Here is a 19,069-nt window from a genome sequence, read left to right as displayed (position 1 = left end):
ACAACCTAGGGAGAACCTGTTTAAAAAAAAAGATACGTTGTGCCTGCACTCAATCCCTAGTAACACATACACACACGCGTGTGCGCACACACACGAACACACAGTGGGGAAACTAAGGTTCAGAAAAGTTAAGTCTATTTTCTTTTTTTGGGGGGGAGCACTGGAGATTCCAAGTACTGGGATTCCAAATTCTGGGAACCCAGGGAATTTCTACCTCTGAGCCACACCCCCAGTCCTATTTTATTTTATTTTTTAACTTTTAAACAGGTCCTTATTAAATTGCTGAGTTCCTTGCATTTTTGCTGAGGCTGTCTTCAAACCTGTGCTCCTTCTGTCTCAGCCTCCAAAGCACTGGGATTATAAACATGCACTGCCATACCTGGCTGTTAGGTCCGTTTTTTAAGGAGTAAGTGGTTAAGCTAACATTCAGGTACATGATACCTCCAAAGCCCAAGTCTTTGACTTCAAACCTCATTCACAATCATACAATTAGTGAATATTTATTGACTTCCTCCTGTGTAGTAGGCATGGCAGGAACCTGTGGTTAAAAAGGGGGAAAAAAAAGAAAAGAAAACAGCTAGGTATGGTGGTACACAACTGCAATCCCAGTACTTGGGCAGCTGAGATAAGAGGATCACAGATTTGTGGCCAGCCGCAACTTAGGCCCTGTTTCAAAAATAAAAAATAAAATAGGTCTGAAGGTATAGCTCAGAGGTAGAATGTCCCTGAGTTCAGTGCCCAGTACCACAAAACTAAACAGAAGGGAGAAAGGAAGAAACTTAGGCAGAATGTTTTCAAAAATAAAAAAGGTGGCACACGTGTGTAATCCCAGCCTTCGGGAGGCTGAGACAGGAGGATCGCGGTTCATGGACAGCCTCAGCTACTTAGTGAGGCCCTTTGCACTCAGTGAGACCCTGCTTCAAAATAAAGAATAAAAAATAGGGCTGGGGTGTAGCTCGGTGGTAGAATGCCCCTGGGTTTCATCCCCAGTACCACAAAAATAAATAAAAAAGGGTTGGTGGTGTACCTCATAGGTAGAACACACCTGTATTTACTCCCCACTGCGGGGGGTGGGGAGAGAGAGAAAGAGAGGGAGGGAGGATGAAGACAGGCATGGTTGTTGTCCACATGGAGCTCAGGCTCTAGATAATGACTTAATCACATCACTGGATATTTAATCACAACTTGTGATGCCTTCTGAGAAGGATATAATAACATATTATGAGAGAGAATCACATGGGGAGACCAGCTCTGGGCAGCATGAGCAAGGAGGCTCGTTCAAGGAGACCTGAGTTGAGTCCCGAGTGAGAATTAGGCTCACAGAAGAGGGAATGGTGTTCCAGGCAGTGGGAATAGCATGAGCAAAGGCCCTGAGATGGAAAGTAGAGTGGTGTGCTCAGGAACGATTATGAGCTGGGTGTGGTGGTATAGACCTGTAATCTCAGAACTTGGGAGGCTGAGACTGGAGGGTTGCAGGTTCAAGGACAGCTTCAGCAAGTAGTGAGACTCATTAACTTAAAGTGACTCTGGTTCAAAAAAAATGAGAAAGAGGGAGGGAGAAGAAATTGGGCAAGGGCTAATTGGGTGATGTGTGCATGTATGCCTCCACCATCTTGTACCCCATTAAGATGTATGACCACAATGCACCAATAAAAATTTTAAAAAAAACATTAAAAATAGGTCTGGAGGTGTATCTAGGAGGTAGAATGCCCCTGGGTTCAATCCCCAGTACCACATATAAACACAAAAACAAATAGGGCTGGGATTGTAGCTCAGAGATAGAATGCATTTTTGTTCAATCCTCAGTACGAGAGAGAGAGAGGGGAGGGAGGGAGGGAGAGAAATGATTATGAGCTGGGCAAGGTGACATATGCCTGCAATCTTAGTACTTCAGAGTCTGAGACAGGAGGATCACAGATTTGAAGCCACCTCAGCAACTTAGACCTTGTTTCAAAATAAGAAATAAAATTGGAGCCAGATGTTGTGGCACACACCTGTAATACCAGTACTTGAGAGGCTGAGACAGGAGAATCACAGGTTTGAAGCCAGCCTTAGCATCTTAGTGAGGCTATCAGCAATTTAGCAAGATCCTGTTTCCAAATAAAAAAAATAAAATAGGTCTGAGGGTGTAACCCAGAGGTAAAACACCTCTGGGTTCCATCCCTAGTACCAACCACCAAAGAAATAAAAAATAAAATCAGGCTGCAGTGTTGCTCAGAGTAGAATGCTTCTGGGTTCAGCCTCCAGTACCACACACACACAAAAAAAATGATAATGAATTTCTGTAGGGGTACCATTTAATCGTATGAGGTGGATCTTCACTGGGAAGATAAAAATAAAACAGACAGACCACTCGAGAAGCAGAGAGGTCGTGTTGCCAGACCATACAGCTCCCCCACCCCCCTGTCCCCCCAGATGTGAACATGGAAGCTCCTGATGAGAAGTCCATCATCACCTACGTGGTCTCTTTCTACCACTATTTCTCCAAGATGAAGGCTCTGGCTGTGGAGGGGAAGCGCATCGGGAAGGTACCGAGATGGGGATGGGGGAGTGGGGTGTGTGTGGGGTGAGGCTGAGCGCCCCCTCCTGTGCCGAGTCAGGTCCTGGACCAGGTGTTGGAGGTGGGCAAGATCATCGAGCGCTACGAGGAGCTGGCGGCTGAGCTGCTGGCCTGGATCCATCGCACCGTTGACCTCATCAGCAACCAGAAGTTTGCCAACTCTCTGAGTGGGGTGCAGCAGCAGCTTCAGGCTTTCACGGCCTATTGCACGCTGGAGAAGCCGGTCAAGTGAGACCCTGCAGAGGAGGAGGAGGGTGGCAGCTGGAGGCCTGGGGACAGGGCTGCTGAGCTCCGGCTCCTCCAGGTTTCAGGAGAAGGGGAACTTGGAGGTGCTGCTCTTCAGCATTCAGAGCAAGCTGCGTGCCTGCAACCGTCGACTCTTTGTGCCTCGGGAGGGCTGTGGCATCTGGGATATTGACAAGGTAAACTCGGGTTAGAGGGGGGAAGCCAGGTTGCCTTTGGGGGTGTATAGGTTGTGTGCTGCTCAAGGGGGCCTTGTAGACATCATGGATTGGATGTTCATTCTGCTGGGTTTTCTGCAGTAGCAAGAGGAAGCAACATTTTTTCTAGTTTGCATAATGGTGCTGTATATGTTGTGAATGGCCTTGGATGGAAAAGCCAGGTCAGTTAGGCTGAGGTGGGGTTGCTGGGGTCTCACTGCTGCCTCCCTTCTCTCCCAGGCATGGGGCCAGCTGGAGAAGGCAGAACATGAGCGGGAGGCTGCCTTGCGGGCTGAGCTCATCCGGCAGGAGAAGCTGGAGCTCCTGGCCCAGAGGTTTGACCACAAGGTGGCCATGAGGGAGAGCTGGCTGAATGAGAACCAGCGCCTGGTCTCCCAGGTACAGGTGGAGGGCTTGGCTCTGGGGAAAAGGGAGGGAGGGCAGGGCTGATGTCCCTGGAACCAGAAAGGGAGACTTGATCTCCTAAGCAACAGGAAAGGGTTGGATTAGTCTCCTAGGTGACAAATAAGAGTGGGAGGGGAGTCCTAAGTGATGGTGGGTGAGGGGAGCTGGCCTGGTCTCCAGGGTAACAGGAGAGTGAGGCTGATCTCCAGGGTAATTAGAGTGGGCAAGATTAGTCTCTTTAGAAACACAGGGAGTGCTTAACTAAGCTCTTAAGTGAGAAGAGAGGTTGTATCTGGTGTCCAGATTAACTTAGAAGGATCGTTGGTTTCCTAAGTAACAGAACAGGGTATACCTGGTCGCCAGTCCCCAGGACAGTGGAAGTATGGAGCCTGTTCCCTGGGTAACAAGTTTAGGGTTAGAAATGTGACAGAGAGGTTGGGACAGATCTCCACGGAACTGGGAGGATGGTACTGGTCTCCAGGGTAACTGGGCAGGGTGGGACTGGTCTCCAAGGTAACTGAGGAGGGTGAGACTTGTCTCCAGGGTAACATGGAAGGGTGGGACTGGTCTCCAGGGTAACTGGACAGAGTGGAGCTTATCTCCAGGGTAACAGGGGAGGGGAGGGCTTGTCTCCAGGGTAACAGGGAAGAATGGAACTGATCTTCATAACTGGGGAGGGTGGGATTTGTCTCCAGGGTAACAGAGGGTGGGAATGGTCCCCAGGGTAACTGGGGAAATTTGGGTTTGTCTCCAGGGTAACAGGGGAGGATGGAACTAGTGTCCTGGGTGACTGGGAGGGTGGGGCTTATCTCCATGGTAACAGGGGAAGGTGGGACTGGTCTCCAGGGTAACTGAGAAAGATGGGATGGTTGGGGTCGCATAGATCTGGTCTTTCTTAGGTGATGTGGGGGAGTTTCCAGGGTCATTCAGGGTCAAGGTAACAGGTGGACTGCTGAGGCAGCACAGGTGAGCGTCTGTGGCCTACACTGCCCCAGGATAACTTTGGGTATGAGCTGCCAGCAGTGGAGGCGGCCATGAAGAAGCATGAAGCAATTGAGGCGGACATTGCAGCCTATGAGGAGCGGGTACAGGGCGTGGCGGAGCTGGCTCAGGCTTTGGCAGCGGAAGGCTACTATGATGCCCGGCGAGTGGCAGCCCAGCGTGACAGTGTCCTGCGCCAGTGGGCCCTGCTTACCGGGCTGGTCGGCGCACGGAGGACCCGGCTTGAGCAGAACCTCGCTCTGCAGAAAGTCTTCCAGGAGATGGTCTACATGGTGGACTGGATGGAGGAAATGCAGGTGGGGGGCCAAAGAAGGAGCTGGGGGTGAGGGCGGGTGTCAGGAGGGCCGGAGGGACCTAGGTCCTGAAAGAACTGACAGAGATGGAAGCCAGGTGTGGTGGCACATGCCCATAACCCAGTAGTTGGGAGGCTGAGGTAGGAGGATTGCAGGTTCGAGGACAGCCTCAGCACCTTAGGGAGACTGTTTCAAAAAATAAAGGGGCCGGGCATGGTGGTGCATGTTTAAAATTCCAGCATTTGGGAGGCTGAGACAGGAGGATCGCAGTTCACAGATGGCCTCAGCTCAGTGAGACACTGCAACTCAGTGAGACACTGTTTCAAAAATAAAGAATAAAAAATAGAGCTGGGTGTAGTTCTGTGGTAGAATGCCCCTGGGTTCCATCCTCAGTACCGCAAAATAAATAAATAAAATAAAATAGCCGGGCATGGTGGCGCACGCTTGTAATCCCCGCGCTTGGGAGGCAGAGACAGGAGGATCGCACAGGTTCGAAGCCAGCCGCACATGCTGGTTTAGGAGACCCTGTTTCCAAAATGAAAATGTAAAAAATAGGTCTGGGAGTGTAGCCCGGAGGTAGAAGGGCTTCCAGGAACCCCAGTACCACCAAAATAAATAAATAAATAAATAAATAAATAAATAAATAAATAAATAAATAAAATAAAGGCCAGGTGTGGTGGCGCACGCTTGTAATCCAAATACTTGGGAGGCTGAAACAGGAGGATCACAGGTTCATGGCCAGCCTCAGCTACTTAGTCAGGCCCTCTGCAACTCAGTGAGACCCATTTTAAAAATAAAGAATAAAAACATAGGGCTGGGGGTGTGGCCCAGAGGTAGAATGCCCCTGGGTTCAATCCTCAGTACTGTAAAATAAATAAATAAATAATAAATAAATAAATAAATAAATAGGTCTCAGGGGAGTCGGGTGTGGTGGTGCATGCTTGTAATCCCAGCATTTGGGAGGCTGAGACAGGAGGATCGCGATTCACAGACAGCCTCAGCTACTTAGTGAGGCCCTTTGCAACTCAGTGAGACCCTGTTTCAAAATAAAGAATAAAAAATAGGGCTGGGGTGTAGCTCAGAGGTGAGTGCCCCTGGGTTCCATCCCTAGTACTGCAAAGAAAAAGAAAAGGTCTGGGGGCATATCCCTGGGGTAAAATGCTCCTGGGTTCAACCCTCAGTACTAAAGAGGAGGAAGAAGAGGGGGAAAGGGAGGAACCAAAGGAAACAGAGGAAGCCAGGGAGATGAGAAAGTGAGAGAGAGAGAGAGATAGAAAAAGACAAGAGACAGAGACAGAAATAAAAAATATATGTACATGGGAGAGCCAGGGGGCCGAGACAGAGAGATAAAGTCAAAGAAAGACAGGAGAGAGAGAAAGAGAGGCAGACAGACAGACATATCAGAGAAAAAGATCGCACAGCCAGGGAGCAGACATGGAAATCTCTGCTGCCACAGAGGGAGATGCAGGAGATAGATGGAAGCCGGAGAGACAGAGACAGAAAAAGAGACAGGAGCAGAGAGATGTAGACAGAGAAGGGCAGCAGAGAGATAGAGGGGACAGAGATGAAGTCAGAGAGAGGGAGGTATTGTGACAGAGATGGAGCCCAGAAATGTGGAGACAGACAGACAGGATAACAGACCCCGGGAGAACAAGGTGGAGATCAGATTTCTGAAAAGAGGTATGGTGGAGTAGAGGGCTGGCTCGGGGGCAGGGAAGGGTGCCCAATGCCAGAAGTGTGCTCAGTGCTGTCCCCCGCCTCCCAGCAGACTCAGCTGCTGTCCCAGGAGTGTGGGCAGCACCTGGTGGAGGCCGAGGACCTGCTGCAGAAGCATGGACTGCTGGAGGGGGACATCGCAGCCCAGAGCGAGCGGGTGGAGGCCCTCAACGCTGCAGCCCTGCGTTTCTCCCAGCTGCAGGGTGAGTCCAGGGGATGGGGTGGTGGTGGTGGTCTCTTGGGCTAGTGCTAATAGAGGCAAGAATGGAAGGAGGGAAGGAAGGAAGGAGTGAGCTCCCTGATCTTGGAGGCATCTGAAAGAGATGAGGATCACAGTCCCTTAGTGATAACAAGGGGTAGCACACGCCTGTACTTGGGAGGCTGAGACAGGAGGATCACAGGTTCCAGGCTAGCTTCAGCAACTTAGCCTGCCTGCCTGCCTGCCTGTCTTTGCCTGTCTCTCTCTCTCTCTCTCTCTCTCTCTCTCTCTCTCTCTCTCTCTCTCTCTCCCTCCCTCCCTCCCTCTCTCTCTCTCTCTCTCTCTCTCTCTCTCTCTCTTCATTACTGGGGATGGAACCCAGGGGCATTCTACCTTCGAGCTACACCCCCGGCCCTTTTTTTTTTTTTTTGTGGTACTGGGAGTGGAATCTAGAGGCCTTCTGCCTCTGGGCTATACTCCCAGACCTATTTTATATTTTTGGAAACGGTCTCACTAAGTTGCTGAGAGCCTCACTAAGTAGCTGAGGCTGGCTTCGAATCTGTGCGATCCTCCTGTCTCAGCCTCCCAAGCACGGGGATTACAAGCGTGCGCCACCACGCCCAGCCCCAGCCCTGTTTTTTATTTGTTATTTTGAAACAGGGTCTCACTAAGTAGCTGAGCTAGTGGCGAACTGCGATCCTCTCATCTCACCTCCCAAATGCTGGGATTACAAGTGTGCACTATTATGCTTTGTGTGTGTGTGTTTGATATGAGGGATGGAACCCAGGAGCCTTCTATTTCCAGGCTATATCTACAATCCTATTTTTATTTTATTTGGAAACAGGGTCTCACTAAGTTGCTGAGGCTGGCTTCAAACCTGTGTTCCTCCTGTCTCAGCCTCCCGAGTACTGGGATTACAAGCATGCACCACCATGCCTGACTTAAGACCTTCTTTCAAAATAAAAAAATAAAAGGGCTGAGAGTGCAGTTTAGAGGTAGAATGCCCCTGAGTTCAATCACCAGTACCAGGAAAGAGAGAGACAGAAAGAGAGACCATGGGGTAGGGATCAGTGCCCTGAGTGGGAGGTTGGGCCATTCGACTCTTCCTGCTTTGAGATTCCATAGTAATAACCCACATTTATTGAGCAGTTGTGTGTTAAGTCCTCTTAGCCAATCCATCTTAGTACCATTTTTTAAAATGTGTAAGGGAGCCGGACATGGTGGCGCACGCTTGTAATCCCCGCGCTTGGGAGGTGGAGACAGGAGGATCACACTGGTTCGAAGCCAGGTCAGCTGGCTTAAGAAACCCTGTTTCCAAAAATAAAAAAAGAATAAAATAGATCTGGGAGTGTAGCCCGGAGGCAGAAGGGTTTCCAGGAACCCCAGTACCACCAAAAAATAAAAAAAATAAAAATAAATAAATAAAAATGTGTAAGGGGAGGTGTGGTTCAGTGGTGTAGCACTGGCCCAGCCTCATCAAGTCCCTGGATTTGGTCCACCCGTAACACAAAACCACAACAGGCAACAACAAAAACCCCAACCAACTGGCCTTGGTGGTGCACCCTGAAATCCCAGTACTTGGGAGGCTGAGACAGGAGGATCACAGGTTCAAGGACAGCCTTAGCAACTTAGCAAGACCCTGTTTAAAGAAAAAAATAAAAAGGGCTGGGGGTGTAGCTCAGAGGTAGAATGCCCTGGGGTTCAATTTTCAGTACCATGCCGGGCGTGGTGGCGCATGCTTGTAATCCCCGCGCTTGGGAGGCAGAGACTGGAGGATCGCGCAGGGAGGCAGAGACTGGAGGATCGCGCAGGTTTGAAGCCAGCTGCGCGCACTGGCTTAAGAGACCCTGTTTCCAAATAAAAAAAATGTAAAAATAGGTCTGGGAGTGTAGCCCAGAGGTAGCAGGGCTTCCAGGAACCCCAGTACCACCCCCCCCCAAAAAAATTTTTTTCAGTACCACAAAACAAACAAAAGCCCCTACCAACCAACCAACCAACCAACCAACCAAAAATAGCAACCACAAAAAAACAAACACACACACTGCAAAACCGTATAAGGAGCATAGTCAAGGCCTGTTCAGCAGCAAGTGACAGAAACTCAACTCAGTTGGCTTATAGAGTAATGGGGAAGGTGTTGACTTAGCTAACTCACATGTCCATGGAGGGATGCCCTGACTTCAGGCCTGGCTGGATCCAGGGTTGGTGTTGCTGTTGGGCATTCCCTCCCCTTGTGTAAATCTGAGATCTTTCAGCCCTGTGTTCATGTCCCAACAGTTAACTGGACCCGGAGGGAGAAAGGTCCCTGTCCCCCAACAATTATAGCAAAGATCCAAGGAAAGCTCCCCTGGTCTGCTGTGGGTTCCATCTCAATTGCTCAGCCAGTCGTTGTGGCCTTAGGGCATACAGTAATCGGCCACACCTATGTGATGTGTCTGTCTCAGGGCCATGAGTGGGTGGGGGTCAGGCCCCCTCCAAAGACAGAATGAGAAAGAGGAGGGAGGGGACAGGTAATGGATGTTGATAAGTGAGACTGGCCAAGACCAGCTCTACCAGGTTCTCAGTTGGCTCTTAGCACGCACCACGAGGAACTTCAGTAAGAGAACATTTGGAGGGACTTGCTGTAAGACTTGGGGGATGATTCAGGAAGTGTGTTTTGCTGTGAGTGGGATGTTATTAGAACAGGGAGGGATTAGATAAATGAGCTTTTTTTTTTTTTTTTTTTTTTTTGGTGGTACTGGGGTTCCTGGAAGCCCTTCTACCTCCGGGCTACACTCCCAGACCTATTTTTTATATTTTTATTTGGAAACAGGGTCTCTTAAGCCAGCGCGCTGGCTTCGAACCAGCACGATCCTCCTGTCTCCACCTCCCAACCATGGGGATTACAAGCATGCACCACCACGCCCGGCATCTTAAATGAGCATCTTAATCACTCTCATCTAGCTACTTGGAGGGACTGTGGGAGGCTGGTGTGGTTTCATGGCAGTGGTTACTCACCTTAGCGGGGCCAGGGGGATATGTGGTCACTTTTGTGGTTTGCAAAGTGACCTTGCTTTGTCTGTGCCCAGGTGTGACTGTGTAGTAGGCTTGGCTTTGTCTTCCTGTCCCACAGTTGCAGAGTGGCTTGGTCCGATGGTGTCCTGTGAGGTTTCTGATACACCTTGGCTAGCTCTGAATGTTGACAGCAGTCAGGGCTATTTTCTTTCTCACTGATGAGGAAACTGAGGCCCAGGTTACAGAGCTTGCAGGATGATGGGGGGAGTTTTTTGCCCTCAGGCAGCCATGTTACCACCTTGGAGCAAATCTTGAGGTTCCCTTCTGTACCTTGGTGTCGATATCCTGATCTTTGCTCAGCCCCCTCTGGAGAATGCAGCAAAGGGACCAGAGTGGGATGTGTGTTGTCATAGTAACCAGAGGCAGTGCTGGAGATGAGTGGTCCAGAGCATGATCTCCTGATTGGCCACTTCTTATCCAGTCCTAGACAAGCAGCTTCTCCTGGGTGAGCCTCAGGATCCTCATCTGTAAAATGGGGCTGATGAGGATACTGGTCCCATAGGATGGTTGTGAGGATTAAATGACATCCTGTGGGAGTAAGGGCTGGATCCTTGGCAGCTGCGTGGTTGTAACTATTGTTCTGCTCTACCTCGACATTTCAGTCATTAATCAGTGAGTGTTCAGAAAGAAAGAAAATCTACATTTCTTCTAGGGCACTGTCTCTCATACTTTTTTTTTTTTTTTTTTTTTTGGTACCAGAGATTGAATCTAGAGGCATTCAACCTCCAAGTTACACCCCTAGCCCAATTTTTTTTTTAAATTTCTTATTTAGAAACAGGGTCTCACTAGGTTGTTGAGAGCCTCAGTTAAGTTGCTGAGGCTGGCTTTGAACCTGCAATCCTCCTGTCTTAGCCTACCACGTACTGAGATTACAAATGTGTGCCACCATGGTTTTTTGGTTTGTTTGTTTATTTATTTATTTATGTATTTATTTACGTATTTATTTATTTATTTATTTATTTATTTATTTATTTATGGTACTGGGGAGGGAACCCAGGGGCATTCTACCTCTGAGCTAACCCCCAGCCCCATTTTTTATTCTTTATTTTGAAACAGGGTCTCACTGAGTTACAAAGGACCTCTAAGTAGCTGAGGCTGTCCTCAAACCAAGATCCTCCTGTTTCAGCCTCCCAAATGCTGAGATAACAAGTGTCTGCAACCACGCCCAACTCCTTCTCACACTTTTTTTACCCAGTAAGAAATACACTACCTCATAACTCAGAGTTACCATGCATCTTTCACATGTACACACACAACTGAGACAAAGGTATTTTAAGGTAACACAGTATTTCCCCTTACTTCATGTGTTGCATTCATATTTTGTCTGTTGTCCTATTCCACTAAAGAAATACTGGTAATCCTGGGTATGGTGGCGCACACTTGTAATCCCAGCATTCGGGAGGCTGAGACCGGGGGATCGCAGTTCGCGGACAGCCTCAGCTACTTAGTGAGGCCCTCTGCAACTCAGTGAGACCCGGTTTCAAAATAAAGAATAAAAAACAGGGCGAGGGGTGTAGGTCGAATTCCCCTGGGCTCCATTCCCAGACCCACAAAAGAAAGAAAGAAAGAAAGAAAGAAAGAAAGAAAGAAAGAAAGAAAGATTGATTGGTGATGGCCTATTGAAATGAATTTCACAGAACCAGTCACAAACCAAAGACCTGGGAGGAAGGTGAAATCTTTGAGGAAAAAGGATGAGCAGATATGGGGTTAGCACATGAGGCAACAGAGGTGGTCAGAGGGGACCCAGCAACAGGTGTGGAGCGGGTCCTTTCACTTGACCTAGTTCTGAAGGAAACACAATTTACACTCTAATATCCAAATCCGAGACAACCCTGGTATGCATCCATCTTTCACCCTGTTTGCCAGGATGCAGCTCTGCGCCCCACCCTGTGTCAGGCAGCGGTGGTAAGCGAGTGTCAAAGGCCCCGGCCTTTGCTCAGGGAGTTCCCAGTCAGTGAAAATGGCAAGGAGTAGTGAGGCTGGGACGGGGGCGCAGAGGCCGGAGCGCAGCGGTGGTATTTGCTCCCACCTTGGGGTGTCAGGGAAGGATGTCTGGAGGATGGGACCAGCGGCCGGGCCCCTGATGGTCAGGCCAAGGACAGGGTAGGTAGCCTGCACCACCTTCCCTTGGACTCTTCCCCATGTCTTGGTCCAGGCTACCAGCCCTGCGACCCGCAGGTCATCTGCAACCGCGTGAACCACGTGCACGGCTGCCTGGCGGAGCTGCAGGAGCAGGCGGCGCAGCGGCGCGCGGAGCTGGAGGCCTCGCGGAGCCTCTGGGCGCTGCTGCAGGAGCTGGAGGAGGCGGAGAGCTGGGCGCGCGACAAGGAGCGCCTCCTGGAGGCGGCGGGCGCGGCGGGCGGCGCGCACGACCTGTCCAGCACGGCGCGCCTGCTGGCGCAGCACAAGATCCTGCAGGGCGAGCTGGGCGGGCGGCGGGCGCTGCTGCAGCAGGCCCTGCGGCGCGGCGAGGAGCTGGCCGCGGCCGGCGGCGCCGTGGGCCCGGGCGCCGAGCCGGTGCAGCAGGCGGGCCTGGCGGAGCGCGCGGCGAGCGCCCGGCGCCGCTGGCAGAGGCTGGAGGAGGCGGCGGCGCGGCGCGAGAGACGGCTGCAGGAGGCGCGGGCGCTGCACCAGTTCGGCGCCGACCTCGACGGGCTTCTGGACTGGCTTCGCGACGCTTACCGCCTGGCAGCCGCCGGCGACTTCGGCCACGACGAGGCGTCCAGCCGCCGCCTGGCGCGCCAGCACCGCGCCCTCACCGGGGAGGTGGAGGCGCACCGCGGGCCCGTGGGCGGCCTGCGGCGCCAGCTCGCCACTCTGGGGGGCGCCAGCGGCGCGGGGCCCGCCGGGGTGGCGCTGCAGGTGCGCGTGGTGGAGGCCGAGCAGCTGTTCGCCGAGGTGACCGAGGTGGCCGCGCTGCGGCGCCAGTGGCTGCGGGACGCACTCGCGGTGTACCGCATGTTCGGCGAGGTGCACGCGTGCGAGCTGTGGATAGGCGAGAAGGAGCAGTGGTTGCTCGCCATGCGCGTGCCCGACTCGCTGGACGACGTCGAGGTGGTCCAGCACCGGTGAGCGCGCGCTCGCGGGACTCGGGTCCCCTCCGCTCAGCCCACACGCCCATTCGCTGGCTCAGCAGTTCCCTTGTTCACTCAGCTGCAACCAGGGCTTCAGCCCCAGTCCATCTCGAACTCTTCTGTGACAGTTCTTTAGACTAACATTGAACCTCGGTTTGCTCATTTGTAAAATAGGGCTGTTAGTCCCTACGTCACAGGATTGTGGTAAACAGAAACCACTTGGAAAAGCCCTAGGGTACAGGGAGCATTCCACATGCATTTGCTATTTGTTTATGTACTTACTTATTTTTGCGGTACTAGGAACTGAACCCAGAGGCATTCTACCTCTGAGCTACACCTCCACTCGTATTTTGTTTTATTATTAATATTATATTTTTGGTACTGGGGATGGAATAAGGGAGTTTCTACTTGCAGACTACACTCCCAGATTTATTTTTATTTCTTATTTGGAAATAGAGTCTCCGTAAATTGCCGAGAGCCTTACTAAGTTGCTGAGGCTGGCTTTGAACCTTCGATCCTCCTGTCTCAGCTTCCCAAGTACTGGGATTACAGGAGTGCACCACCATGCCTGGATCATTTACTGTTATTACCATGAAGTTTACATTCACCTGAAACAAAATTACTCACCTAAGATCCTCCACAGACACCTTAACCTGGCCCCACCCCTGGGATTCCCACCGTCCCTACACAAGTGTCCACTAATATAGCCCTTCCCTGTAACAGGTGTCTCACACTGATTTGTCTTTTGGTTGACTACGTCATGAGTGTTTAATTAGTGGGTGAGCGATGCCTGGGTTCTCTCTGCACCTCTCTGAGCATCTGTCTATCCATCCATGCATTCAACAGGAATTTACTGAGTGACCGCTTCACTCCAGCTCTCATGCTGGGTACTGCTGGAAACACAGACCAGCGCCTGGCCCTTGCCCAATTGTTTCAAACACTGTTTTAAACAGGGGAGAACCAGGCCCAGCTTAGAAAGATCTCCTGGCTGCCATGTGGAGGGAGGGGGTGGAAGAGTGTGAGAATCAAGGCTGGGACTCCAGAGAAGCAGCTGGGTCCAAATGGCATGGCCCCAGTGGACAGGCCACGGGGGCTGGCAAGCTGGGTGGTTGTCCAGAGCAAAGCTAGGGGGCAGGTCTAGGTGTGTGGAGCTGTGTCTGAGCTGGTGACCCAGGAAGGAGGAAAACAGAGTTTGTGGAGAGAGACGGAGGGCAGTTTGCATCACAGCAGGTGTGAGAGCCACAAGGATGTATACAGCAGGCATTGATGTTGGAGACAGGTGCAGAAGGAAAGGCTGGAAAATGAGATGTGGAGGTCAGGGGTTCAGGACTTGGAGGGAGGCTGTGAGGATGGGTGAGGTGGCCCTGGGAAGGTACTGGCAAATTTGAGAGAGCCCAAGCCAGAGTGTCGAGGAATCTAACATTTAAGCAGCCACTAGAAGAAGAGGATCCAGCGGAGCCTCCCGAGAAATGAGGCTGGAGAGCTAGGACGAGGGCCACGAGAGGGTGTTTCATAAAAACCTGGAAGTGAGTCGGGCGTGGTGGCACATACCTGTAATCCCAGTATTTACTTGGGAGGCTGAGACAGGCGAATCATGGGTTCCAGGCCAACCGTAGCAACTTAGTAAGACCCTGTTTCAAAATAAAAAGGGCTAGAAGTGTAGCTCGGAGGTAGAATACCTTTGGGTTTCATCAAAAGAAAAAAAAAAGAAGAAGCCAGGAAGTGGGCAGGTCCCTGGGGTCCAGGCCTCTGGTGCCTCTGAGCACCTCCATCCTTCCATCCTTCTGCAGATTCGAGAGCCTGGACCAGGAGATGAACAGTCTGATGGGCCGTGTCCTGGACGTGAACCACACGGTCCAGGAGCTAGTCGAAGGCGGTCACCCCAGCTCAGATGAGGTGCGCTCCTGTCAGGACCACCTCAACAGCAGGTAGGTGGGGTCTGGTACCATACACCAGTTCTTCCTGCATTTCTTTACAAATTCACTCAACCAGGGAAATTTAAGAGGAGCAGTTTTAAACCCCTCAGATGTTAATGACCACCTGATAAATCAGCAAAATCTTTTTTTGTGTGTGGTACTGGGGGTTGAACTCAGGGGAATTCTACCTCTTTAACTAAACCCCCAGTCCTATTTTTAATTTTTATTTTGAAACAGGGTCTCACTAAGTTGTAGAGGGCCTCACTAAATATCTGAAGCTGGTTGTGAACCTGTGATCCTCTGTCTCAGCCTCCCAATTACTGAGGTTGCAAGGGTGCATACCACATCTGACTATTACCAGCAAACTCTTGACCCCCCCCAAATGGTAATTGCCAGTGCTAGTGATGACATAATGCACTTTAGTTGGCTCTTCAGAAAGGATTTATTGTGTATCCACTATAAGCCAGGAGGTTTTCCAAGCATTTTATCTTCCAATATCTCAATTTCCATTGTAAAGTTCCACAATTTAGAGATCTTGAAGAATAGTAATAAGTCGGGCGTGGTGGCACACGCTTGTTAATCCCAGCATTCATGAGGCTGAGACTAGAGGATCACGGATCGCGGCCTCCCTCAGCTACTTAGTGAGGCCCTCTGCAACCTAGTGAGACCCTGTTTCAAAATAAATAAAGAAAAATAGGGCAGGGGTGTAGCTCAGAGGTCAAATGCCTCTGGGTTCCATCTCCAGACCCGCAAAAAAAAAAAAAAAAAAAAAAAAAAAAAAAAAAAAGAAAAGGAAAGAAAGAAAGAAAAGAAAAAGAATAGCTGGGCGTGGTGGGAGGCTGAGACAGTAGGTTCACTGTTCACGGCCAGCCTCAGCTACTTAGGTCCTTTGCAACTCAGTGAGACCCTGCTTCAAAATAAAGAATAAGAAATTGGGCTGGGGTATAGCTCAGAGGTAGAATCCCCCTGGGTTCCATCCCCCCCAAAAAAAGAAGAGTAACAAATTAATATACTTCTTTCTGAAACACTACCTTCTAGAGTGTGTGTGTGTGTGTGTGTGTGTGTGTGTGTGTGTGTGTGTGTGTTGGAAGGGGGTTGGTTTACGATGAAGACACAGATCCAAAAAGCTGAAATTCAGCTGGGTATAGAGTTGCACACATGTAGTCCCAGCGACTCTGAAGGCTGAGGCAGGAGGATCACTTGAGCCCAGGGGTTCAAGACTAGTCCAGGCAATATAATGAAAGCCTTTCTCAAAAAAGAAAGAAAGAAAGAAAGAAAGAAAGAAAGAAAGAAAGAAAGAAAGAAAGAGAGAAAGAGTTAGGGAGGGAGAACCCAAAGAGGTGAAATCCTTCAAATCTTTATGCAAGATTACCAATCTAATAAGTAGGAGTAAAACCCAGTTCTGTCTGAATCCAAAGCTGGGCTTCTTTTTCACATGTTATTTAGTCTTTCTGGAAACTTGTGTGTGTGTGTGTGTGTGTGTGTGTGTGTGTGTGTGTGTGTGTGTGTGTGTAACTGGGGGTGGAACCCAGGGGCTTTTCTACCTCTGGGCTATAATCCAAGACTTATTTTATACTTTATTTGGAAACAGGATCTCATTAAGTTGCTGAGAGCCTCACTAAATAGCCGAGGCTGGCTTTGAACCTGTGTGATCCTCCCAAGTGCTGGGATTACAAACTTGCGCCACCACGCCTGGTTTCTGGAAACTTTATGGAATAGAAATTACCCCATGTTTGAATGGAGTTAATTTCTGCTCAGAGAGGTGAAGTTACTAGCCCATGGTCACATAGCAAAATTAGTGGACCGAACCTGGACTATGTCTGACTCCACTGACTGTGTTTTTGTATGTATGTATGTATGTATGTATGTATGTATGTATGTATATATTTATGTGGTACTAGAGATTGAAACCAGGGGCATTCTACCCCTGAGCTACACCCCCAGCCCTATTTTATGTTTTATTTAGAAATATGGTCTTGCTGGGCATGGTGACACACGCTTGTAATCCCATCATTCAGGAGGCTGAGACCAGAGGATCGCGGTTCACAGACAGCTTCAGCTACTTAGTGAGGCCAATAAAGAATAAAAAATAGGGCAGGGAGTGTAGCTCAGATGTAGAATGCCCCTGGGTTCCATCCCTAGACCGGCAAAAAAAAAAAAAAAAAAGAAATAGGGTCTTGCTAAGTTGCTGGGAGCCTCACTAAAATACTAAGGCTGGCTTGGAAACTGCAGTCCTGTCTCAATCTCCCAAGTACTGGGGCTACAGGTGCATGCCACCACGCTGGGCTAATATGTGTGTGTGGGAGGGGTGTGTGTGTGTGTGTGTGTGTGTGTGTGTGTGTAGTGTTAGGGATTGAACCCAGGGACATTCTGTTACTGAACTACACCCCCAGCCTCCAAAAGTAACTATAACTATATTTTGGGACATTCTAACTTCAAGCTACACCCCTAGCCCAATTTTTTTGGTAAATAAAGTTTTATTGGAACTGCACTGTCTATGGCTGTTTTCTGCTGCACTGGCAGTAGGAAGATGCAGCTGAGACGATATGGGCCTGAACTATTTATTGTCTGGCTCTTTACAGAAAAATTTGCTGGGCTGTTTTTGGCTATAACTTGATGAAAGCAGTTTTTTTTTTGGCATTTGACTTCTGAGCTATACTCCTTGCCCTATTTTTTATTCTTTGATTTGAAACGGGGTCTCACTAAGTTGTGAAGGGCCTCACTAAGTAGCTGAGGCTGTATGTGAACCGCGATCCTCTGGTCTCAGCCTCCCAAATGCTGGGATTACAAGCGTGTGCCACCATGCCTGGCTCCTAGCCCAGTTTTTTTCATTTAATTTTTATTTTTTATAAGTGGAACATATTGAGAGTGGTGTACATTCATTGTGCTTCATGCCCTTCCCTCTCCCTTGCCCTCCCCTCCCAATAGAGAGTGTCCAGGTTAATCATGTTGTATTTATGCTATTACACATATTCATATGTAGCTCCTCCGTTGAACAACCTCAGCCTTCTTCCTCTCCTATCCTTCCGTTCAAGCTTTGCTGAGATTTCCTCTCCATCATCTGGAATCCCTCTGGTATTACCACTACTCCCTAGCTTGGGCATATTAGAGAAAACATATGTCCCTTCTCTTTCTGTGCTTGACTAATCTCACTTAACATAATGTTCTCTAGTTCCTTCCATCTTCTTGCAAATGCTATTATTTTATTTTTCTTTATAGCTGAATAGAATTCCATTGTGTGTATTTCCCATAATTTTGCAATCCACTCATCTGTTGATGGAGATCTAGGTTGGTTCCATATTTTGGCTATTACAAACTGTGCTGCTATGAACATGGGTATGCATATGTTAACGTAGTTCTCTGATTTCAACTCCTTTGGAAAGATACCCAGGAGTGGTATAGCCGGATCAAATGGTGGATCTATTCCCAGTTTTCTGAGGAATCTCCATACTGATCTCTAGTGGCTGAACTACTTTGCACTCCCACCAACAGTGTAAAAGAGTTCCTCTTTCCTCACATCCTCGCCAGCAATTATTGTTGTTTGATTTCTTTATGCTTGCCACTCTGATTGGGGTTAGATGGAATCTCAGCGTAATTTTGATTTGCATCTCCCTGATGGCTAGTGATGTTGAACATCTTTTCATGTATCTATTGGCCATTTGTATCTCTTCTTTTGTGAAATGTCTATTCATTTCAGTTGCCCATTTCTTGATTGGGTTGTTTGTTTTGCTAGTGTAGTCTTTTGAGCTCTTTGTATATTCTGGATATTAGCCTCCTATCAGAGTGGTGGCTGGTAAAGATCTTCTGCCATTCTGTAGGCTTCCTCTTTAGGTTCTTTATGGTTTCCTTTGATGACAAGAAACTTTTAGTTTGAAGAGATCCCACTTATTAATTCTTGCTTTAATTTGGAAGTCTTATTGAGACAGTTACTCCCTGTACCTATATGTTGAAGTGTATATCCTATGCCTTTCTCTAATAACTTTACAGTCTATGGTCTAATTTCTAAGTCTTTGATACATTTTGAGTTGATTCCTGTGCATGGTGAGAAGTAAGGATTCAGATCCAACTTTCTACAAACGGATAGCCAGTTCTCCCAGCACCATTTGTTGAAAAGGCTGTCTTTTCTCCAGCGTATGAGTTTAGCCCCTTTTGTCAAAGATCAATTGACTATAGATGTGTGGGTTTGTTTCTGTGTCTTCTATTCTGTTCCACTGGTCAGTCTGCCTCTTGTTGTGCCAATACCATGCTGTTTTTACTACTATTACCCTATAGTATAATTTGAGGTCCGGGATTGTGATGCCTCCTGCCTGGTTTTTGTTGCTGAGAATTGCTTTGGCTATTCTGGGTCTTTTCTTCCTCCATACAAAATTCATAACTGATTTTTCCAGGTCTATGAAAAATGTTGTTGGTATT

The 19,069-nt window shown here is 49.1% G+C and overlaps 1 protein-coding gene across 2 annotated transcripts in view; it reads left to right on the top strand.

The window, feature by feature from the left end:
• SPTBN4 (spectrin beta, non-erythrocytic 4) overlaps positions 1-19,069 on the top strand; it is a gene marked incomplete at both ends in the record, with an annotated part of 108,720 nt that overhangs the window by 25,169 nt on the left and 64,482 nt on the right. For both annotated transcript variants that reach the window (XM_080704410.1, XM_080704409.1), the window contains 8 exons: positions 2,416-2,528; positions 2,601-2,788; positions 2,865-2,982; positions 3,241-3,399; positions 4,401-4,703; positions 6,469-6,619; positions 11,822-12,734; positions 14,531-14,668. In XM_080704410.1, the coding sequence (XP_080560536.1) occupies positions 2,416-2,528; positions 2,601-2,788; positions 2,865-2,982; positions 3,241-3,399; positions 4,401-4,703; positions 6,469-6,619; positions 11,822-12,734; positions 14,531-14,668 (2,083 nt within the window). The remainder of the gene's footprint in view (positions 1-2,415; positions 2,529-2,600; positions 2,789-2,864; positions 2,983-3,240; positions 3,400-4,400; positions 4,704-6,468; positions 6,620-11,821; positions 12,735-14,530; positions 14,669-19,069) is intronic.

The sequence above is a fragment of the Muscardinus avellanarius genome, assembly GCF_963383645.1.
Source record: "Muscardinus avellanarius genome assembly, chromosome: 10".
Lineage (NCBI taxonomy): Eukaryota > Metazoa > Chordata > Mammalia > Rodentia > Gliridae > Muscardinus > Muscardinus avellanarius.
The sequence above is the reverse complement of the archived record's forward strand: the minus strand, read 5'-3'. Positions and strand labels throughout refer to the sequence as shown.